Genomic DNA, 24,023 nt, shown 5'->3' on the forward strand with positions numbered 1-24,023 from the left:
TTTTATTAACCTGAAATATTAAGTCTTTTTTCATTTTCTGTTTTTATTACTTTGGTCTTTATTTTACCTATATCCTTTTAAAATCTTTGTTTACAAGCCTATTTTGAAGATCACTGTTACTTACATGTTCTCACATGCTTAGTTCCCCTGTCTGTTCTGTTTAATTTTTCATTATTAGCTACAATAGTGTTTGATCACAGACTTATCATGAAGTCTTGCACCATTAAAATAAACCTAGCCCACCATCTCCACTACAGTAAACCTCAAGAAATGTGCAAGGAATCTGCTAGCCAGATTTGGACATTGCCCAGATGGTGCAAACAACTTTGGCCCGGTTATGGCAAAGAGTTGCAACCTTTACACGAGTGTAAATGTGGATTTTTGGCTAATCTCTGCAGTCCTTCAAAGTCACAATCAAATATTTGATGCAATATTGAGTGAGCATTTTCATTTTAGTTCTTCAGTCATTTCTCTTCAGCCTTTCTGTTGTTTTGGTTATTTTAGCTTTCATTTTTTTGAAGGCAGGTAAAAAGTAACAGTTACTGAGTGCTGACATTATGCAAAACAAAGTCTGATGCCAGCTATTAGATGCAGCTAATCTGAAAAACTTGAGAAGCATAATAATGTTTTTACAATAACAATATATTACATTTATTAACTTTGTACATATAAAACATTAGTGGTGTTTATACTGAACAGTTTGAACTAAGTCTGGTCCCACTCAGACAAATAGCAGAAAACTAAATAAAAACTGAAAGAACTGCAGGTGCTGTAACTCTGGCTTTACCACAGTTTTCTGTCAGGGCATCAAGTGCATTTTATGTAGACTTGCATGCAGTCACAAACAAGGAGTTTTGTATCCTCTGGTCCTCTCAGCAGGAACAGTAATGTAAGATCAGCCACTCAGGTATAGGATAGCAGGTTGACATCGTAGGAACCATCCACCTGGGGATAGAAGGTACATAAAATACAGTGAGACTGTTCTGTTGGTGTCTTAATTCCTTGCCTTTCTAAGCATAAAAATTCAATAATCTCTCCTTATTTACCGAACTACATGTTAATCCCGTTGCAGTACTTTCCCTGAGGCCCTACTTCTTGTAAGGGTCCAAACTCCATTGAAGGAGAACTGCAGAGGCTATCAGAGCATATCCCCAATTCAACATCGACACGAAAGGACTATCAGCAGGCCTTACTGGATAGTGATTAGGAGCGATATTTATTAGGGACTGCGCACTTAAGTGATTCTGTCAAACACCACAAGACGAATTAGGTGTGCTGATCGGGAGTGAGAACATCTGATTTTCTTCCTTCATTGTCCAGAAACATTGAGATAACTTGTAACTGTCCTAAAGCAACATGGCAGCAGAGATTAGTTAGCCCAGCACAGAATGAGGTTCACAGATCAGTGTCACATCAGATCATCACACTTCCCTCTGAGCTAGGGTTTACTTCTTAAAAAAAGTGTAGAAATGTGAGGCTGCATATTTAGACAAAGCAAATGTGAATTCATTTGCATTATAAACTTTCATTTCCATTGTTCACTTTCCGTTTACCTGTTGTAAACATACATTGAGATGGTGATAACAGTACTTACATCAAACCGCCCAACCCGTGTACTTGCTGGATTGTTCCTGACCATTTCAGTCAAAACCCACATCTGCTGAACACTGGAAGCTACAACCTCAGGATCTGGTAACCCCTGTGAAAGGATATTTATTGTTGAAATAGAGTGAACAGCATGCAATAACTGTACCTTATCCTCCACATACATAATCTTTTCTAGTAATACCTCTCACACCATTTGATGCTGACAAGGTTCTTTATCACAGTTCTCCAGTTTAAAATGGACTCTTCTGACCTCAAGTGTTGCCACTAACACTCATTTTCCTGCTACGATGCCCTCATTCCCACAAGTTACACTGAACTGCCTTACCTCATGTACCACGGCAGCTGATAGAATTCATATTTGGAATATAAATCTTATTTTATTAATGGGGTTGTGACAACAACTGGTTCACTAATGTCCTTTATCTAGGGCTGACATGTGACTACAGACCCTTAGCAAAGTGGTCGACTTTTATTTTCCCTCATTTAAAGGCGATCAGGGATGGGCAACAAATGCTGGCCTTGCAGTGACACATACACATCCTATGAAACAATTAAAATGGAAAAAAGAAGGTCCCGGAAGAGATTCTGACAGCATCCTTAACAACTGACTTTGGATTGCTAGAAACAATCCTTCGTGCTGCCATAGAAGTGTCTAAAATAAAGATTGCACAAAAATCGAAGACCATCTCTCTTTCTCATGTCTCAGTTAGTGGAAGAATAAAGCAGTGCTCCAGAGATATTTGCAAATCTAGCTTGATGTCGATAGTGTTCTGCATGACCCTTAAAGTGAAGCAAAATCACCAAATCTCAGTTTTAAATGCGCCACCCCTGATTTTTAAAACAGTGACCCAATTCTAGATGTTCCCATAAGAAACATCCTCTCTGCATCTTCCCTGTCAAGACCCTTCACGATTTTATACATTTTAATCAAGTCATCTCTCTCTATTCTAAATTCTGGTAGATACAAGCATACCCCGTGCAACCTTTCCTCAAGACACACCCGCAATTCTACGTATTAATCTGTAAAACTTTTCTGCAATGCCTCCAATGCAGTTACATCCTTCCTTTAATAATTTGACCAAAACTGTACACAGTACTCAAATAGTCCGTGCAGACATATTGAGTACTATGCAAGTTAGATGTCAGTTTCTGAATATTAATCCATCTGAAAATGAGTCCTACACCCTAAAAGAAACTGAGTAATTATGCTGCAAGAGGCCATTTGTCCTATCATAAGAATCACTGCAGATTCAGATAACAGAAAAACAGGAGAAATATATTGCTAAACCCTAGGAGTACATTAAAAAAAACACAAGTGAAAGAAATAAACAGCAGGGATTCAAGGATATTTGAATAGAGGAGAAACAGGTCAGCATTTAGAAGCAGAGACTTTTCAATTTCCAATGCTACATGGATGTGTTGTATCTCAAGCTGTAAAAGTCTGCATCATACTCACCTCACTTAAGTTCAAAGGTCGGTCTTGAGGAGTGAGTTGAGAAAGCCACGGTCCCTGTACTTTCTGCAAAGAGAAATAATTAATCTTTTAATCTAGCGAGTTTTGAGAAGATTTGTAGCTCAGGTTGAGGTTCTGGATATGAGTTTGCTCGCTGAGCTGGAAGGTTAGTTTTCAGACGTTGCGTCACCATTCTAGGTAACATGATCAGTGAGCCTCCGACGAAGCGCTGGTGTTATGTCCCGCTTTCTATTTATCTGTTTAGGTTTCCTTGGGTTGGTGATGTCATTTCCTGTGCTTTTTCTCAGGGGATGGTAGATTGGCTCCAAATAAATGTGTTTGTTGATGGAGTTCCGGTTGGAATGCCATGCTTCTAGGAATTCTCATGCGTGTCTCTGTTTGGCTTGTCCGAGGATGGATGTGTTGTCCCAATCAAAGTGGTGTCCTTCCTCATCTGTGTGTAAGGATACGAGTGATAGTGGGTCATGTCGTTTTGTGGCTAGTTGATGTTCATGTATCCTGGTGGCTAGCTTTCTGCCAGTTTGTCCAATGTAGTGTTTGTCACAGTTCTTGCAAGATATTTTGTAAATGATGTTTGTTTTGCTTGTTGTCTGTATAGGGTCTTTTAAGTTCATTAGCTGCTGTTTTAGTGTGTTGGTGGGTTTGTGGGCTACCCTGATGCCAAGTGGTCCGAGTAGTCTGGCAGTCATTTCTGAGATGTCTTCGATGTAGGGGAGAGTGTTTATGGTTTCTGGGCCCGTTTGGTCTGTTTGTTTGGGTTTGTTGCTGAGAAATCGGCGGACTGTGTTCATAGGGTACCCATTCTTTTTAAATACGCTGTATAGGTGATTTTCTTCTGCTCTTCATAGTTCCTCTGTGCTGCAGTGTGTGGTGGCTCGTTGAAATAATGTTCTAATGCAGCTCCGTTTGTGGGTGTTGGGATGGTTGCTCCTGTAGTTCGGTATTTGGTCCGTATGTGTTGTTTTCCTGTAGATGCTGGTTTGAAGTTCCCCATTGGCTGTTCGCTCTACTGTGACATCTAGGAATGGCAGTTTGTTGTTGTTTTCCTCCTCTTTTGTGAATGTTATGCCAGTAAGGGTATTATTGATGGTCTTGAAGGTTTCCTCTAATTTGTTTTGTTTAGTGATGACAAAGGTGTCATCCACGTAGCGGACCCAAAGTTTGGGTTGGATGGTTGGCAGAGCTGTTTGTTCGAGTCTCTGCATTACTGCCTCTGCTAAGAACCCTGATATCGGAGATCCCATGGGTGTTCCGTTGGTTTGTCTGTAGGTTTTGTTATTGAAAGGGAAGTGGGTGGTGAGGCATAGGTCCATTAGCTTGATGATGATGTCCATGCTGATGAGGTTGGTGGTGTCTGGTGTATGTGTCTTCGGTTCTTCTCATAGTGTAGGCAGTGTTTCTTTGGCCAGGTTGATGTTCATGGATGTGAACAGGGCTGTTACGTCAAAGGAGACCATTATTTCATCCTCTTCTATCTTGGTGTCCTTGGTGTTCAGGAATTTTTGGGTGGAGTGAATGGAGTGGCGTGAGTCTTCTACTAGGTGTTTTAGTCTTTGGTGTAGTTCCTTGGCTAATCTGTAGGTTGGTGTTCCAGGTAGCGACACTATGGGTCTGAGGGGGGCTCCTGGTTTGTGAATTTTGGTAGTCCGTAGAAGCGTGGTGCGTTGGATCCATCTGGTTTCATTTTTTGGAAGTCTCTCTTGTTTAATTCTCCAGACTTTTGGAGTTTTTTGAGTAAGGCTGTGATTTGGTTCTCTGGTTGTGGGGTTGGGTCTATCGCCACCTGTCGGTAAGTGTCGGTATCTGCAAGTAGTGGGTTCGCTTTCTCAATGTAGTCTGTTTGGTTTAAAATGACTCAAGCGTACTTTGTCTGTACGATGTTTTTATCTTTTTTGAGTCCTTTTAGTGCTTTCCTTTCTTGTGTATTGAGTGTGTTTCCTTCCTTTTTCCTGCTTAATGTTGGTGCGACTGTTTGTCTGGTGGTTTGCTGGGTTTCTTCTGTGAGTTCGTTGTCTTTCAGTGTTGTTTCTAATGCTGCTGAGAAGAGCCAAACAGAGACACGCACGAGAATTCTTAGAAGCATGGCATTCCAACCGGAACTCCATCAACAAACACATTGATTTGGAGCCCATCTACCATCCTCTGAGAAAAAGAACAGGAAATGACATCGCCAACGCAGGAAATGACATCACCAACCCAAGGAAACCTAAACATTTCAATGGAAAGCAGGACATAACACCAGCGCTTCACCAGAGGCTCACTGATGATGTTACCTAGAATGGTGATGAAACGTCTGAAAAGTAACCTTCCAGCTCAGCGAGCAAACTCACATCCAGAATCTTTCAATCATTTGGGGACGGCACGGTGGCTCAGTGGTTAGCACTGCATTCTCACAGCACCAGGGACCCAGGTTCAATTCCAGCCTTGGGCAACTGTCTGTGCAGAGTTTGCACATTCTCCCCGTGTCTGCGTGGGTTTCCTCCAGGTGCTCCAGTTTCCTCCCACAGCCCAAAGATTTGCAGGCTCGGTGGATTGGCCATGCTGAATTGCCCATAGTGTTCAGTGGTGTGGGGGTTATAGGGGGTGGGTTTGGATGGGATGCTCCAAAGGGCAGTGTGGACTTGTTGGGCCAAAGGGCCTGTTTCCACACTGTAGGGAATCTAATCTAATCTAATTAAGTGCAGCCTGAACATTAGAACGGTTACAATTTCCACATTAACATGCTCCATGTTATGAGTTGTCCCGAAGGTTTTAAATATTTCCACATGCCCGACTTGAGAGTGATGCTTAGTACTGCTACTTACATCCTTATCGTGGTCACATTCGTACACTTTGATGTCCTCTATTGTAAAGTTCAGCCAAACCGGAGATGGCTGCCGCAGGATCAGACGCACTGTCACTACACCATCAGGCTCAAACAGCATCTACGGTTAAAGCCCAATACAGAAAGTGTCAGTCATTTTAAATGCTTGCCAGCACCTGATAAAATCCCATTGTTTTATGCACAGTAATTCCAGTAACATTGTGATCCAAACTGTGTGGTTTTAAATATCTGAATACCATCTATTTTTGGACTTTTGAACTTTGAACAAGTGGCATATGGATTTTCTGTGTATCTGAAGGAGTTTAATGACTAATTTGAAAGAATTTCTGTAGTCATGTCGTATTTAAAAAAAACACTATTAGAGAGAAACTTCCTAGATCATTACATTCAAACAAAACAAATAGTATAATGCATTAGACTTTAAGATAGAAGATTGTGAAATTTTGAGGCATTTTGAAAACACCCATTGCTTGGGGAAAAAAAAAGCTTTTTAGTTTCACTTCAGGAAAGTTTAAAGACATCTTTGCTGTTGCTGGATATGTAAAACAGCTGCTCATGAGAAAGTGAGTTAGGTTTGAGACTGTTTAAAAAGAGGTTACCTCTGGGTAATGAGTTTAGTTTAGAAGTTTCATACAAGAAGTATTTGGTTAAAATCCCAAAGGAGTTATTTAAAACTGAGAAAGTCTAAGCCAAGTTGTATGAAGGATTCAGGAAGAGGCTATCAGATTCTCCAGGTTGGGACTCTGAAGCAATAGCTAAATCAAGCAATCTGGTGGGAAAGAGAAGGCCAACCTCTCTGTTGTGCGTGCTGGAAAGAAATGATGTCGGGATTATTGGAATTGTACTTTGTGTATTTTGAAATCCTTAAAATTTTGTGCGGTTTGGTTTCTTCTATTTTATCTTCACTTATTTTGCAAAACTTAACACATTACTAAACTTGCATGTGTGTGTTTCAGTGAAAGACCACCTTGCTAAAATAAAACAACAATCCAGTTGGAGTCTGGGATCTGAAATACTCAGTAATAACATCAGTTAGGATCATAGTAACATAAGGGAAATATCAGTGATATATTGCTTTGTCCATTGTTGCTAATAGCAGTTCCAAGTTAACAGCAACTTTCAAGAGCTGGAAGCAAGAGGCATTTTGAGATTACACCTCTGAACACAACCAAAACACCGGGCAGCCCATCAGTAGAGAAGCCATACCATGTAGATGATTCAAACTGCTGTCACTACATTTCTGTTGTAGGGACTGTATTTTGAAGGTTGTGGAAAGGGTGTCAATTAAGTGGGTTGCTTTGTCCCAAGTGATGTTGAGCTTCTTGAGCTGTTGGAACTGCACTCATCCAAGCAAAGAATGAATATTCTATCACACTCCTAATCTGTACAAAAACAGAAGTTGCTGGAAAAGCTCAGCAGGTCTGGCAGCATCTGTGAAGAAAAAAAATCAGAGTTAACGTTTCAAGTCTGGTGACCCTTCCTCAGAACTGGCTTTGAGGAGTCAGGAGGCAAGTTATTCACCACAGAATTTCCAGCCTCTGACCTGCCCTTGAACTACAATATTTATATGACTGGTCCAGTTCAGTTTCTGGTCAATAGTAACACCAAGGATGTTAATAGTGCAGGATTCAGAGAAGGTAATGCTACTGAATGTTAGGGTTAGGTGGTTAAATCCTCTTCTGTTGGAAAGGGTCACTGGTTAGCATACGTGTGGCATGAATGTAACTTGCCACATGTCACCCTCTGCCTGATATTGTTCAGGTCTTCTGCATTTGAACATGGGTAGCTTCAGTATCTGAGGAGTTGTGAATGGTGCTGACATGGTACATCAGCGAACATAGAACATTACAGTACAGTACAGGCCCTTCGGCCCTTGATGTTGTGCCGACCTGTCATACCGATTTCAAGCCCATCTAACCTACACTATTCCATGTACGTCCATATGCTTATCCAATGACGACTTAAATGTACCTAAAGTTGGCGAATCTACTACCGTTGCAGGTAAAGCGTTCCATTGCCTTACTACTCTGAGTAAAGAAACTACCTCTGACATCTGTCCTATATCTTTCACCCCTCAATTTAAAGCTATGCCCCCTCGTTCTCGCCATCACCATCCTAGGAAAAAGGCTCTCCCTATCCAACCTATCTAACCCTCTGATTATTTTATATGTTTCAATTAAGTCACCTCTCAACCTTCTTCTCTCTAATGAAAACAGCCTCAAGTCCCTCAGCCTTTCCTCGTAAGACCTTCCCTCCATACCAGGCAACATCCTAGTAAATCTCCTCTGCACCCTTTCCAAAGCTTCCACATCCTTCTTATAATGCGGTGACCAGAACTGTACACAATACTCCAAGTGCTGCCGCACCAGAGTTTTGTACAGCTTCACCATAACCTCTTGGTTCCGGAACCCGATCCCTCTGTTAATAAAAGCTAAAACACTGTACGCCTTCTTAACAGCCCTGTCAACCTGGGTGGCAACTTTCAAGGATCTGTGTACATGGACACCGAGATCTCTCTGCTCATCTACACTACCAAGAATCTTACCATTAGCCCTGTACTTTGCCTTCCGGTTACTCCTACCAAAGTGCATCACCTCACACTTGTCTGCATTAAACTCCATTTGCCACCTCTCAGCCCAGCTCTGCAGCTTATCTATGTCTCTCTGCAACCTATAGCATCCTTCGTCACTATCCACAACTCCACCCACCTTCGTGTCATCTGCAAATTTACTAACCCATCCTTCTACGCCCTCATCCAGGTCATTTATAAAAATGACAAACAGCAGTGGACCCAACACCAACCCTTGCGGTACACCACTAGTAACTGGTCTCCAGGATGAACATTTCCCATCAACTACCACCCTCTGTCTTCTTTCAGCAAGCCAATTTCCGATCCAAACTGCTATATCTCCCACAATTCCATTCCTCCGCATTTTGTACAATAGCCTATTGTGGGGAACCTTATTGAACACCTTGCTGAAATCCATATACACCACATCAGCCAGTTTATTCTCATCTACCTGTTTGGTCACCTTCTCAAAGAACTCAATAAGGTTTGTGAGGCACGACCTTCCCTTCACAAAACCTGACTTCTGACCTTATGCTGGCAGCAAGGTCGTTGATGAAGCAGTTAGAGGTGGTTGGGCTTGAGACGGTATTCTGCAGTGATGTCCTGGGGTAGAAATGTTGGTCTCAAACAAAAGATAACCACCTTACTTTGTGCTAGGTATGATTCCAACCAGACAGATTTTTATGAATCCCAGTGAGTCTAGTTTTGTCAGAGCTTCTGATACCATACTCAATCAAATGCTGCCTTGATGTCGATAGTAGTCTTCCTGCTTAACCATCTGGAGTTCAGTCCTATTGCCCACATTTGGACCAAGGTTGTACTTAGATTATGAGGTAAATGGCTCTGGTTGTACCCAAACTGAAGGCCAATGAGCAGGTAATTGCCAAGGAAGTGCCACTTAATGGTACCACTGTGACAACCTCCAAAAAACTTTACCAATTGTCAAGAGTAAACTGATGGAATAGTAATTGGTTGGGTGGAATTTGTCCTGCTTTTTTTGGTCAGGATATAGCTTGACAACATGCCAGATTGCAGGATAGATGCCAATGTTGTCATTGTTGTAACTAAACTAGAACAGCTTAATTAATTCTGGAGTGCAAGTCTTATTATGGGAATGTTGTCAAAGTCCACAGTCTTTGCAATGTCGAGTGTTGTCACTTGTTTTTGATTTCAGGTAGACTGAATTAAATTGACTAGAGACTGTCATCTGTGATGCTGGGAACTTCCAAAGGAGGCTGAGATGGATCATCGCTTGACACCTCTATCTGATGATGGTTGCAAATGCTTTAGCCTAGTCTTTTGCACTGATGTGCCATGCTCGTTGATGAGGAGGATATTTGCAGAATCTTCCCCTGTTGTTTCACACAATTAAAACCTCTTTTTAGGTATGCCTGATACTGCTCTTGGCACGCCATCCTATACTCTTTAATGAACTAAGCGTGGTCTGTTGACTTTTTGGTGAAGGTAGAGCGGGAGATATGCTAAGCCAAGGGGTTTCAGATTCCGTTGGAGTACAATTCTACTGCAACCAATGGCCCACAGTGCCTCTTGGATGCTTAGTTAACGTTGCTATATCTGTTTGAAGTTTTTCCAATTCAGCATGGTGGCAGTGGCACAAATATATATCCTTAATGTGAACACAAGACTTGGCCTCCAAAAGGATTATGACAGGTATAATTGCTGTCATGAACAGAGGCATCTGTGATAGATAGTTTGGGATGAGACCAGGTACGATTTTCTGTCTCGTTGATTTCCACATCATCTGCTGCAAACCCAAACCGGCAGCTGTCTGTTAAGACTTGGCCAGTTTGTCACTCACAGTGTTACTGAGCCACTCTCAGTGCTCGGCAATGAAGTTTTCCCACCCAAGATACATTCTGTGCCCTTGCCACCTTCAGTGTTTCCTCCAAAATCTGCTTAATATGGAGAAGAACGGATTCATTAGTCAGGGATTGGAGCAGGGAGTGATATCAGCCCTTTTTGACTTGATATTTTGAGAAGACATGGTGTTCAAGTCAATATCGAGGACTCACAGGTCTACTTCCTCACCTCTATTTCCCAATCACTGGTGGGTGTGGTCTATGGAATTTTTGTTTTATTATGAGAACTGGCACTGGCTAGATTTTACTTACCAAATTTAAATTCCACCTGCTGCCTTGATGGAAATTTAATGAATCTCTAGCCATAAATCTTCCTCTTCTCCTTGGATATAAGATAGATTGGATGTAAGACTGGAGAATTGCAAATAAGACCATAAGACATAGGAGTGGAAGTAAGGCCATTCGGCCCATCGAGTCCACTCCGCCATTTAATCATGGCTAATGGCCACTTCAACTCCACTTCCCTGCACTCTCCCCGTAGCCCTTGATTCCTTGTGAGATCAAGAATTTGTCGATCTCTGCCTTGAAGGTATCTAACGTCCCAGCCTCCACTGCTCTCCGTGGCAATGAATTCCACGAGCCCACCACTCTTTGGCTGAAGAAATGTCTCCTCATTTCAGTTTTAAATTTACTCCCTCTAATTCTAAGGCTGTGCCCACAGGTCCTAGTCTCCCCGCCTAACGGAAACAACTTACCAGCGTCCACCCTTTCTAGGCCATACATTATCTTGTAAGTTTCTATTAGATCTCCCCTCAACCTTCTAAACTCTAATGAATACAATCCCAGGATCCTCAGTTGTTCATCATACATTAAACCTACCATTCCAGGGATCATCTGTGTGAATCTCCGCTGGACACGCTCCAGGGCCAGTATGTCCTTCCTGAGGTGTGGAGCCCAAAGTTGGACACAGTATTCTAAATGGGGCCTAACTAGAGCTTCATAAAGCCTCAGAAGCACATCGCTGCTTTTATATTCCAACCCTCTTGAGATAAAATATGACACGCTCCTTCAATAGAAGGTAGAAGGACAAGTTCAAGACTACAAGTCGGTCAGGATTGATTGATGAAGCTGGGACTGTTCTCCTTAAAGAAGGCTGAGAAGAGATTTGATACAGGTGTTCAAAATTATGAGCGTAGTAGACAGAGCAGATACGTAGGCTGATGCAGTGAACACCAATTCGAGATGATTAGCAAAAACCACGAGGTAAAACTTAGTTAGGCAGGTGATTAGGACAGGGCGATAGAAGCAGATTCAATTGTGGTTTTCAAAAGAGAACTGGATAATTATCAGAAGAAAGAGCACAGGGTTACAGGGAAAAGGCAGAGCAGTGGAACCAAGTGAGTTACAATTAGACAGCCTGCACAGAAATGACAGGCCTTCTTCTGCACTGCGCACATTGTACAACTCATTCTGGTACTAGATTTATCAATACAGCACAGCGCTCTAAACTGAACCAGATTAAAGTACAAATCCAAAGTAAATATCCAGTTATTTAAGTCATCAATTCTATCTGCAGTTACTGCAACACACCCAGAACTGATAGCAGAGAAAGAAAAAGTAATCTTTGCAAGTTTGCTATTTAACTGATAATCTCACTCTGAGACCACAAGAATGGCTGGTGGAGTGCAAATAAATTTTATAATGGTGCTCTGAAATTGAAGTTAATACATTTCGTAAAATTACTAGAAAGGAGCTAGAGTTTGCATCTGTCCTAATTTATGACTTTCTCAGGATGTATCAGATGTTCCATCCTACACCTTGATGTGTTGAAACTTCCCGAAATTAAAATCAAAATTCAAAGCTTTATCTCAAACTACGTCTCGATTCAGTTTTCCCCTCACTTTGCAAGGTATTTCAACCATTAACTGTTTGATGAAATTCTCTGCACAATATTTGCTAACAAAAACAAGTTGACTTATTGCTTCTTCTAAACTTGAAAAACTAGTCTTTGTAGGTTTTTTTTAGAAAGAGTCTGACTAATTTCTTGGATCTGCTTTGCAGGCCATTTATTATGGTCCAAATATGGTCTTAGGAAGTTTTATTCAGATATTAACTGCAATGTTTAATCACCAGCCATGGTATCAAATATCTTCCTCGAGAATTTGAGAAATTCTGTCCTCTGAGTAGACAGGACAGGACATAAAATGAACTAATCACGTTGCTCTGGTCACTTGCCAGTACAGACTAAGCACCCAACAGCATAAGTGATCTGGTTCTGTTAAAATTATATCAGTTCTTTCACTTTAGAGGTTCCTTTTGATGACCATTTCATGTTTTTGCATAAATGGAACAGGCTGGGATCAAAAGAGAAGCTGTCCAATCCAAATAAAGATAGTTGGTAAATATGAACGTAACACATCTGTCTGACAAACCAGCTTGTAAACCTATCCAAAAGCATTAACAAAAAAGAAAGGAAACAATCTTGGTGTTAACTTCTTATTCATTATATCCACCTTTAGGATCTGGCCCTAAAATCTACTTCACCATCCAATTATAAGAGCCTTAGGTGAGACACACTGAAGTAATCTTATTCTGATGCCAAATGGATGTGCAATCAGTGCTCATATTCTAATACAAAAATGGCAGGATCATTCAAAGATTCTGCAGAACAGGTGTCTTTGGGAAATTGAAAACTATCACATTGAACATACAAACAAGGATCGAGAGTAGGCTGTGTGGCCCTTTGAGCCTGCATCACTGTTAAATGAGACCGTGGCTGATTTGATTTTAACCTCAACTCTACATTCCCGCTAATCCTTCATCCTCTGTGGTAATCAAAAATCCATCAGCCTGTGCCTTAAAAATATTTAAAGAATCTGCATCATTCCCATTTGAAGAAGGGAATTCCAAATTCCTCAATAAACAAAAATGTTTCTTTACCTGTTTTAAATTGGCACTCTTATTTTTAAACTGTGACCCTTAAGTATAGATTCTCCTACAAAAGTAAACATCCATTTGACATCCACCCTGTCAACTCCCTTCAGGATCTTGTATGTTTCAATTCAGCTGTATCTGACTGTTCTAAACTCCGGAGGATATGGGCCTAGCCTGTGGAATAGCAAATAATAAACTAATAATAGACTAATCTGCACCAACAACTGATTTTGCATTTATGTGCCTTTTGATGTGCAGTAGTTTAAGTGCCAAAAAGCTAAACAATGAGAATATTCAGTTTGTTAAACCAAACATATTTACACTGGAACCCAACCTGATCTCTGTAGATGGAGAAGTAATCCTGTGATCCATTCTCAGTGTGGGGATTAGGCATCAAGCACATGTTCCGGATGCAAGTCTTCCATTTCAACTGCTTTCGGTCAGACTCTGAGTTCAGTCGTCTTTGAAGGCGTACAGTTAAGAATGCAGTGTAATAATTCTTAAATGTAATTGACTGAAGCTGGTTAATGAAGAGCAATATATTAGTGTCGAGTCAGCTGAATGACAAGTTCTTCCAATAAAGGAGATAAACATACAGGAAAAAGTTAATAAAAACAACTCAATAAATGAAAAATATAATCATAGAAAACTCACACACAGAAAAAGGCCAATCAGCCCATTGTTTCTGCTCCGGCTGAATAAACTAGCTGCCCAGACTAATCTTATTTTTCAGCAATTGGTCTGTTGCCTCGGAGGTTACAGTACTCCTGGTGTTGGTCCAGGTACCTTTAAATGACTCATGGGTTTCCTGCCCAACCACCAATCTTGGCAGCAAATGCCAGATACGCACAACCCTGAGTGAAAAGGTTTTTCAAGTCCCCTCTAATCCTTCTCCCAACACTTTAAATCTGTGTCCCCTGGTAAACTGACCTCTCTAGTAAGGCAAGCTGGTCTCCTCTGTCCACTCCACCCAAACCCCTTATTATTATATACACGTCAATTAAAACACTCCCTCATCCACTTCTATTCTAAGGAAAATAACCCCAGCCTTTCCAATCTTACTTGCAATTTTTGAGCCTTGGTTACATTCTTGTAAATCTCCTCTGTACTGACTATGAAACAATTATGTCCTTCCTGTAATGTGGTCGCCAAAAACCATACAGAAAATTCTAGCTTTGGCCTATTCAGTGTCTTCTATAGTTCCAGCATTACATCCAATACCACGGATAATGAATAAAAGCATCCCATATGCCTTCTTAACCAAATTATCTACCTGTCCTTCCACCTTCAGGGATCTGAGGTCATGCATCCAAGGTCTCTCACTTCTTCTATCCCTCTTAATTCCCATATTCCCCTGTAACAGTGGACTTTTAATTTTTTGGGACATGGTCAAACGCCTTACAAGTCATCTATGTAGGGAACACCCAGTGCACTACCCTCGTCAATCCTCCTTATTACTTCCTAAAAAGATTCAAGTTAGCTTATAAGACACAAATTTTTCTTCATAAAACCATGCTGACTATCCCTGACTAATCCACGGCTTTCCAGGTAACAGTTAATCCTATTTCTTGTGTTGATTCTAGTAATGTGCCCACCATCAAAGTCAAACTGACTGGCCTATAATTATTTGGCCCATCCCTCATAACCTTTTCGAATAATGGTACAATATGTGCAGATCTTTCCAGCCAATTCTTTTTTCATGTTCTTTATTTTCCTAATTTCCTTTTCATTTTACCTCTGTACTTTCTATGCTTCTCTACATCTCCTGAAGTATTACTTACTGAGATTGTCATAAACTCTATTATTCTGATTTATCTTACGTTGCATGCATTTTTTTTTATTCGTTCTTGAGATACGGGTGTCACTGGCTAGGCCAGCGCTTATTGCCCACAGGGCAGTTAAGAGTCAACAACATTGCTGTGGGTCTAGAGTCACATGTAGGCTGGGCCTGGGTAAAGATGGCAGTTTCAGTCTCCAAAGGACATTAGTGAAACGGATGGGTTTTTCTGACAACCGACAATAGGATCATGATCCTCATTAGACTCTTAATTCCAGATTTTTATTGAACTCAAATTCCACCATCTGCCATGGTGGGATTCAAACCCAGGCCCCCAGAAAATTACCTGAATCTCTGGATTAACAGTCTTGTGATAATACCACTAGGCCATCAACTCCTCTCGATGACCAGGGGACTCTAGATTTGGCAATACTACCTATTTTCTTCGTATGGACAAGTCTTCAATGTACCCCAGAATCTTGGCTTTTGAATGCCTCCACTGAATTGTCACTGGCTTTCAAGTAGCCTTCAAGTCCACCTTGGGTCATATTATTTCTCAATTTTGAAAGATTTGCCTTTCTCAAACTTTGAACTTATTCTAAACTTTGCCTATTTCTACAATAATGCCAATTCTAACTGTACAGCAGACATTTTATTAATTGGCACCTATTGGATCAGGAGTGTGCTGGTTGATCAAAAGGTCCACATATCAAGATAAGAATGCAACAGTAAGTCATAGAAATGTAATGCAGTGGGTATATTCATCACAGTTATACTTTATTCACAGCATAAATAACTTTGTATTAAATAATACTTATCAGCAGAGAGCCTTCTCACTTGCACCCTCAACTGACTACTTGGGGACATTGGGGAGATTGCGATTATACAATAAGCTTCTGGCATTTCAGAAATATAATTTTTTTGCTAATTTATTGAAAGTGCCGGATAGCCCACGGGTGTTAATGTGAGTTCATAAGGTGCCAGTTAAACAAAGTTTGCTGTATTATGTTCGCTATCTCCAAAAATAGTGATCCACTGCAAATACATCCATCTAATTAGTTTCATTTTCTAAAACTAGATCTAGAATTGCTCTCTCTCTTTCATTGGGCTCATGTGCTGGCTGAAAGAGTTCTTGATGCAGTTCAAGAGTTGTGTTCTGAGGAATTCTTCCTATTCTATGGAAGGGTCGTCGGACCCAAAACATTAACTGTGTTTTCTCCGTCACAGATGCTTCTAGACCTGCTGAGTTTTTCCAGCAACTTTGTTTTTATTCTTGATTTACAGCATCTGCAGCTCTTTTGGTTTTTATCAAAAGTTGTGCTTCCTTTGTGCCACTCACACAATTTGTATCCCAGTTGATATTTAGATAGTTGAAGTCATTCTATTATTTCTGCAGTCAAATTTTCCTACATGTTTGCTTCTCTAACTCCCTGGCAATACTTGGGAGTCAAAAGTACATGCTCAACAGTGTGTCTGTCCCTTCTTGTTTCACAGATCAACCCATACTGTCTCAATTGATGCTTAATTTTACATTACATTTGTCCTCACAGCTGTAACGAAATCTTCAGTCAATAATGCTAAGCCCCACTTAGGGCTTTTGTGGTGCAGTGATAATATCCCTATCTCAAAGCCAGGAGACCCACCTGCTCCAGAGGTGTGTAATAATACCTCTGAACAGGTTATCTTGAAAATATCTGCTATACTTTTCTAAAAAAAAATCCCCTCCAGTATCCTATCTTAAAATATCCAGGCATGCTGAGCTACCAGCCTCGTGTCTCTAAACCAAATTTCCATTATAGCAATGATATGCTACTGCATGTCTCTCTGCATCCCCATCTCCTCGGATTTATTCGCTTTACTCTTTGCTTTTCAGATATACATATTCATACTGACAAATTCCTGTGCTGTATATTTTATAATGTCTGCTTCCTCTGTCTTTCTGTGTCACTCACTAATTTTCTACCTCTGGATTCCCTGCTCAGCATTTGCCCCCAGATTCCCATGTTTCTTGTTTGGCTTGTACAGATCCCACCTTTTCCAAACTGGCTCAACGTCCTAGAAATCTGATGTCCGACCTCCTACATCAGATTTCCAAATCTGGAACGGTTTAAGATTCTTTAATTTTCACAAGTAAAAAGGGCATAACAAAATTAATTTGGTAAACAATGGATTTACTCCACCCGCAGCAACACGTTAGCAGAATCTCTTCAGACCAGCAATCAATGTTGCATTGCTGTATTCTCATCTAGCTTTTCCCCTTGAATTTATGGTCTGCATTTCTGTGTCCAAGTTCTAATGCTAGAGGCTTATGAAATCTGCAGTGAAGATTCAGTCCAGTTGAATTATTGTAATGTGGGGATCATTGGGGGAAGCCAAGCCATCGTTTTAATAACATTAACTACAGCATTTCACTAAGTAAACAAATGTAAACGGTCTCAAAATCTTACTGAAGAGTTACAGGGAGATGGTAAGTGTACAAAATAAACGTGTTGGGTGGGTGTTAGGTAAATGGGCAAAGAGTTGGAAATGGGGTATTCAGAAATCTGATGGTGGGGAACAGCGGTCAAGAGTGAGTCAAGTGGTTGTCAATTTTATAGTTACCCAGAAGTTACAGCAGATTTTAATCCCTCCAACATTTCCTTGGTAATGATCCAGGTAAGTAGAAGTCTCCACCTTAACTCCAAATTAGAGAATTTATTGGAGGCTTCCAGATGGATGTTAATTGCCTATCAGAAGTTTAAACTTGCTGGAAAATTCTCGTGTAGTTGGTGTATTGGAACTCCTGACCATGCACACAGCACATTATTCAAGGTATGTTGCTGCAGCCTCTATAGTCTTAGCAAATGATCTGCACTGTAAACTGAGACTTACATTATACAATTCAACCAGATTACAAACTGCTCAGTTGTCTGGATGGCTGCTTTGTGATGGAAGATGAACCAATGGCGTGCATTAAATTGCTGCACTAACCGAGGTTGCCATAAGGTCTCTCCTTCTCAAACTCCCTTTGCCTGAGGCTTGGTAAACCTTAATTTAAAGCTCTCATCATTCTCTAATGACAGAGCAGTTCAGTTGGCTGGCGGCTGGTTTGCAACGCAGAATGATGCCAGTAGCATGGTTTCAATACTGGCTGAAGTTACCATGAAGGCCCTACTTCCTCAACTATGCCTGAGATGTGCTGACCGTCAGGTTAAACTCACCACCAATTTTCTCTCTCTAACAAGAGAACAGCTTCTGGGGCTGTGGTGACTTTATTTAATTTTCAGTTAAGGATCTGTTCACCTGTTTTAAAAACATCCAACGTCACTGCCTTCAACTTGCTCTGGAGAAGAGTTCCACAGATTCATGATCCTGAACAAAATTCTCTTTATGTCCATCCTAAATGGGTGACCTCTTATTTTTAAACTGTATCCCCTAGATGAAGCCCCTCCCACAAGGGAGAACATCTTCCCAGAAAAAATGGCTTCACCCATTGGCAACAATGTGATACACAGTGTACTTCCATTTTGGGGAAAGCTGGATATGCATATGAGGAAGAATGAAAAATTAGGTTACAACAATAGGCTTAAGCAAGGAAAGACTGAAGGGTGCCTAATTAGAATATAAACACAGCATGGACTTGTGTGAAATGCCCTGTTTCTGTGCTTGTGAACCTGTGTCATTCTATACTCATTTTGTAATGTTTCTGCAGGCTAATGTACACCAAGCGGCCATGCTGGAGAAAAAACATTGAATATTTTTTGCCTCAAATTTACACAAATAATCAATCTTTTCCCACTTCCTCCAAACCTTCCTGCCCCTTCACATTTCTGAATTCTTTGCATCTGGCCTTTCATGCATTGTCCATATTTTTGCCCAAAAGCTGTTGTCAAATTTCCTCTCTAAACTATTCAGTCTGTCTTTCAAAATACTCTAAAGCTTACTTCCTCCCAAGCATGTGCTATTTCTTTAGTTTATCTAGATATCTGCTTAACTGTCACAACCTGAAATCGGACATTCAATGCAGTATGTTGCTTGTACACATTAATATGTAGTAATATTTCCATTTTGTCCAGTAATAATTGTTTGAAAAGTAAAAGACTCACGTACATTTATGATTCTTTCCCTCGGAAAAGTCACCTCAATTACATACACTCCAGGTTTTGCCAAGTCTGTTCTCACATCGCCAGTCTGTAGTGCAATTGGGCTTTTGATTATACATGCTATACTTTCATCTGCCATTTTAGCTGCGTGCATAAAACAGGAGAATGGTGTTAGATGAAGCCAAATGAGATTTGTGAAATAATGGAAGATTGACATTACAATTGGATAGCGTCTAATGATTTCAAATTACTTGAATTAGAACAAACTCATAATTAGAACTTGAAGCCTCTAGTCTTTTATGAAAGATTATTCAATATTAGATTAGATTAGATTCTCTACAGTGTGGAAACAGGCCCTTCGGCCCAACAAGTCCACACCGCCCCTTGAAGCGTCCCACCCAGGCCCATCCCCCTTTAACCCACACACCCCTGAACACTACGGGCAATTTAGCATGGCTGATCCACCTAGCCTGCACATCTTTGGACTGTGGGAGGAAACTGGAGCACCCGGAGGAAACCCACGCAGACATGGAGAGAATGTGTAAACTCCACACACAGTTGCCCTGAGGTGGGAATCGAACCCAGGTCCCTGGTGCTGTGAGGCTGCAGTGCTAACCACTGAGCCACCATGCTGCCCAACTCGGAATATTATATTATATAATATTGGAATATTATGTTTTATATACATTAGAAACAAAAACATTGTAGAATCCAAAGTAGACAAACAGGAGGCCAGTAGAACACAGCAGGCCCTGCAGTATCTGGAGGTAAGGAGCAGTCAACGTTTCAGATAATACCCTTCTTCAGGACTGGATGTCGGGGTAGGTGGAGCTGCAGATAAAGTGCGGGGAAGGGGTGGAGGTGGAATGGTGGTGATAGATGGACACTGGTAATAGGTACAACCTAGTTGGTCAATGGGTGGGATGAATTGGTTGGTGACTGGGAGGATCAGAAGGTGGAATGGAACAGAGGAGGTAGGAGGAAATGGATGACAAGGTTATTTGAAACTGGAGAACTGAGTATTGAGTCCGCTGGCCTGAAGGTCCCCAGGCAGAAGGTGCTGTGACACTGGAGGAGGCAGAGGATGGACATGTTGGAGGGTGAGTGGGATGGGGAGCTGAAATGGGCGGTGACCACGAAGTTAGTTTGGCCGTTACGGGCAAGACGGAAATGCTCGGCAAAACAGTCATCCAGTCTCACCAATGTAGAAAAGACCACATCAGGAGCACTGAATGCAATAGACCACGTTGGAGGAGACGCAAGTGAAGCCCTGACTCACTTGGAAGGGCAGTTTCGGGCTGGATGGAGGTGGGGAGGTGGTATGTGGGCAGGTGTTGCATAATCAGAATAACTAGCAGAATTCATGGAAACAGAAACAGAACTAATGTAATGACCCTACATCAGAAATATGATAAAGCAGAAATGTAATGGTTTTAAAGTAAGGAGCAGGTTGGTGTTAGGTCTTCCATAATAAACCATTGTTTTTGTTATATTTCCCACCCTTACCTGCTTAAAACCTATCACTTTTCCAATTTTCCCACTTACAATGAAAAATCATCAAACTGAAACATTTAACTCCATTTCTTGCTTGACAAAAAGAATTCCACGGAAGTATTTCCAGCATTTTCTGTTCCTCTATTTAAACAGAAATATTTCCTTTCTGTGATAACAAGGTGTGGAGCTGGATGAACACAGCAGGCCAAGCAGCATCAGAAGAGCAGGGACATTTCAGGCCGAGACTCTTCTTCAGACCCTTCCTATCTTTAGGTCACTCCATGATTTGCTTGACCCTTGTGCACTTTACTCAGATCTTTGGACAAGAGTAGCAGGCACAAAGGAAAAGGGAAATCAGGAGATGTCGAGGGGAATTACGATACAGGCATCATCTTTTCTGTGGGCCGTAATAGCAGAAAATATTACGCAGAGCTGTGATGCCTTGTCTGAAGAATGATTGCACCACAGTACAATCTGGTTTATAAACACCATTCACGACGTAAGGCTTGCACCTCTAACATTCTATCACTTGAATAACTTGTATCATGCATTTAAAATGTACGTTATTTGCTGAAACAAAACAAAATGGAGGGACATCGCTTTATATTGTTGGGATTGGGATTAGAGGAGGAAATGAACTTTAGTGTTCAAAGTAATCATGCTCCTTCGTACAACAGTTCGGTAGGAATGGTCTAAAGTGTTTAACATCTCACATTGTCATAACGTTTCTGCTTGTGCTTTAGTTGGCTCCATCAACAATTATAAAAATAACATTCAAAGCTTTTGAATGGAAATAGTCTAAAAATGCGTGTTAAAGATTTGAAATGACAGGGTTGTGACTAATCCTTAGGCAGCTTGTCCTGTTATGAGATTGTCCTTGGGATGGAAGATTGTTGATATGTTACCTTTGAAAGGTGAATGACTGCATTTACATTGTTTTGTCATTGCTGGAGTGTACCAGGTACTGTTGCTGTCAATTCCCAACACGCTATTCCATACTTTATATTACATAGTCAATTTTTCTCCCTTCTTTGGAGAGATTCCCATTCAAAATCTTCTCACAAAAAGGTGAAACAGAGGTGTATGTCCCTTACTGAATTGCATAGCACATTCTTGCATCAGCTTTATTTTTAACCTATGATACGTTTATTGGCAGCAAGAGGGTGTCTGGAAGGATGGCTCCTCAGAGTTCCAGGCACTTTTAACGTTGGTTAAAAACAACTTTGTGGCAGATAAACACAAAGGCAGATAGAAGGTATGCCCTTCATCAGAAAAGACGCACTGTGTATTTTTCTTCCTACTTCCATCAGCAATTACGGTAGTGGTCTTTACAACCATTTGGCAAACTGGCAGAGATTCACCAGTCTGACCGGTCTAGGCCCGAAACGTCAGCTTTTGTGCTCCTGAGATGCTGGTTGGCCTGCTGTGTTCATCCAGCTTCACACTTTGTTATCTTGGAATTCACCAGTCCTATTGCCAGCTTTTTGCATGGAATAAGTTCAGTTTGCAACCAATCTTATCCAATACTCCCAGTATTCACATTTCCACACAGTGACTTTCAGAGATGAAGGCTCAGGGACCACACATCCTTTCCACATCTTTCCTTACAATGTGTCCAGCTTTGTACGTGCAAGAAAACGAACTAAAACATATGGTATATCAACTACGTAAAGGATTTGGTCAAACATTGCTGGTATCAGGCACAGGAATCTCCACTTTGTATCTAGTCATCAGAAATTGTCGGTAATAAATTATATAATAGTAACAAACCTTAATTTTTAAAAAAATCCCAGAACAAAACAGGCTAATAATGATAATATAGCTCTGAATTGATTGGACCCAAAACCCACCTCATTCCGACAGTAATTATATATTTAGAACATGATAGGGCTTCATTTTAAATAAAATACATATCCTTACCGCCACTTTACAAATTTCGGAATAAGATATAGCAACTACTTTCCAATATTACATGAACTGAACCTGGATTGCTGTATTAAAGAAGCAAATAAGGTCGAAACAGAGCACGACCATGGCTACAAACCACGTGGTCCCTGCCGGGGCGGGGTTACGTGTGTATCCGCCCTGCGCGGTGACGTCAACGCCAGGTGTTTTCGGTGTGGGTCACGTGGGGCTGGTCCGTTGGAAAAGGCGCGCTGCTGCACGTGATGTAGATCACGTGGTGTGCTGCGTATAAATAGAGGGCTCGCCCAGCCCCGCGCTTACAAGCGAAAGGTGGTGCGGTTGGGTGTGGCTATGGCGAGCAACCGCTGTTTTCAAATACGCCATCAGCTTCAGGGAGATTAATTTCAAACCTGAAAGAAAGTCAATCACGCAATGGCGTGTTGTGGCACCAATTTAACTAAATAAATGAGGCAATTGGCGTTTTCCGATGCCATCGAGCCAGTTCAACTGAGGCTGCAGTTTTTCTTCGCGCGCTTCTCGAGATATTTTACAAGTTGGCTTCAGTTTAGAGAGACTTAGAAAGCTTGCCTGAAACCAGCATTTGTTCGTGCTATGCTTAACCGACCACCATTCAATAACGCTGTGAAAAAAATTAATCTGAACGCTATAACTGCATAGGCAATCTATGTAAAAGTCAGATGACTAGCAGGTGACAAATGCTTATGGGAAACAGTAGCGTAGGCTGTAGAAGCTCTGAAATTGAATATCAACACCTGAGGCATGAAGGGATAATGCCTGGTGGCTAATCTTACTCAAGTTTGCTTACAAAGGCATAAAATGTACCAGATGGCTGTTTCATCTTTTTAAAAAAAAGTTAGGATGTCCCAGTAGCATCTGAAAATGTAAACCTTAAATGGGAAGACATTATTTGGAATGATAACTGCAAGCCCTGATAGATTTGAGTGTTATAGTATTTTGTCAAGAGTTGACAGGATCTTGAGGCTTTTCTGGAGGTTATTTCTTGCAATCTCCTATCTAACAGCACTGGAGCTGGTATTCTGAAGCTGGCTCATCCTATTCTGTTTCAGCTTAATGCTGTTGAACCTTTTTGAGGTGGTAAATTTTAGTGTTTTACCAGTTTACCAACTCTTCACTCTTCAGCCATCATTACAAAGCAAAAACTGAATCAGTTGCAGCTTTTGATGTGCTTGTTGGTAAGTCGATCAGCCAAAAAGCCTATTCAAAACATGAAATGCCTTGGAAATGGTGAATCATAGGGACCAGTGACTCATGGATGTTGAAAACAGTGCTTTTTAATGCAGTTGTTTAGTAAATGCAACATGACTGTGAAAGTAATCTCCAATGTTTTCAGTGTTTTGCAAAGTTGAAAATTCTGACAAATAGTGCTAATCTGCCTAACCACTAATTATTTGTTCAAATATTTTTCTGATCCTTTGCTTTCATTTCCCTTTGGATTTCTAACATTTCTATTTTGGTGTATATCTAATTTTTGGCAAACTCCAAAGTTAGTTACCT

The 24,023-nt window shown here is 40.9% G+C and overlaps 1 protein-coding gene across 1 annotated transcript; it reads right to left on the bottom strand.

The window, feature by feature from the left end:
* Positions 1 to 664: 664 nt before the first annotated feature.
* On the bottom strand, positions 665 to 22,653 carry nicn1 (nicolin 1). The gene is made up of 7 exons (XM_059649496.1): positions 22,503 to 22,653; positions 19,096 to 19,232; positions 13,564 to 13,749; positions 5,887 to 6,006; positions 3,065 to 3,127; positions 1,595 to 1,699; positions 665 to 945 (listed from the first exon to the last, which is right to left on the bottom strand). The coding sequence occupies exons 2-7, from the start codon at positions 19,225 to 19,227 to the stop codon at positions 904 to 906; spliced, it is 648 nt and encodes a 215-aa protein (XP_059505479.1). The 5' UTR covers positions 19,228 to 19,232; positions 22,503 to 22,653; the 3' UTR covers positions 665 to 903.
* Between the last annotated feature and the right edge of the window lie 1,370 nt (positions 22,654 to 24,023).

The sequence above is a fragment of the Stegostoma tigrinum genome, chromosome 11 (assembly GCF_030684315.1).
Source record: "Stegostoma tigrinum isolate sSteTig4 chromosome 11, sSteTig4.hap1, whole genome shotgun sequence".
NCBI classification, from domain to species: Eukaryota; Metazoa; Chordata; class Chondrichthyes; order Orectolobiformes; family Stegostomatidae; genus Stegostoma; species Stegostoma tigrinum.

Coding starts and splice junctions, on each gene's coding strand:
- nicn1 (XM_059649496.1), bottom strand. CDS start 19,227: ATGGCAGATGAAAGTATAGCATGTATAATCAAAAGCCCAATTGCACTA. Junction 3,128..5,886: donor AATGTGACCACGATAAGGAT/GTAAGTAGCAGT, acceptor TTCTCTTTGCAG/AAAGTACAGGGACCGTGGCT. Junction 1,700..3,064: donor GACCTTTGAACTTAAGTGAG/GTGAGTATGATG, acceptor ATCCTTTCACAG/GGGTTACCAGATCCTGAGGT.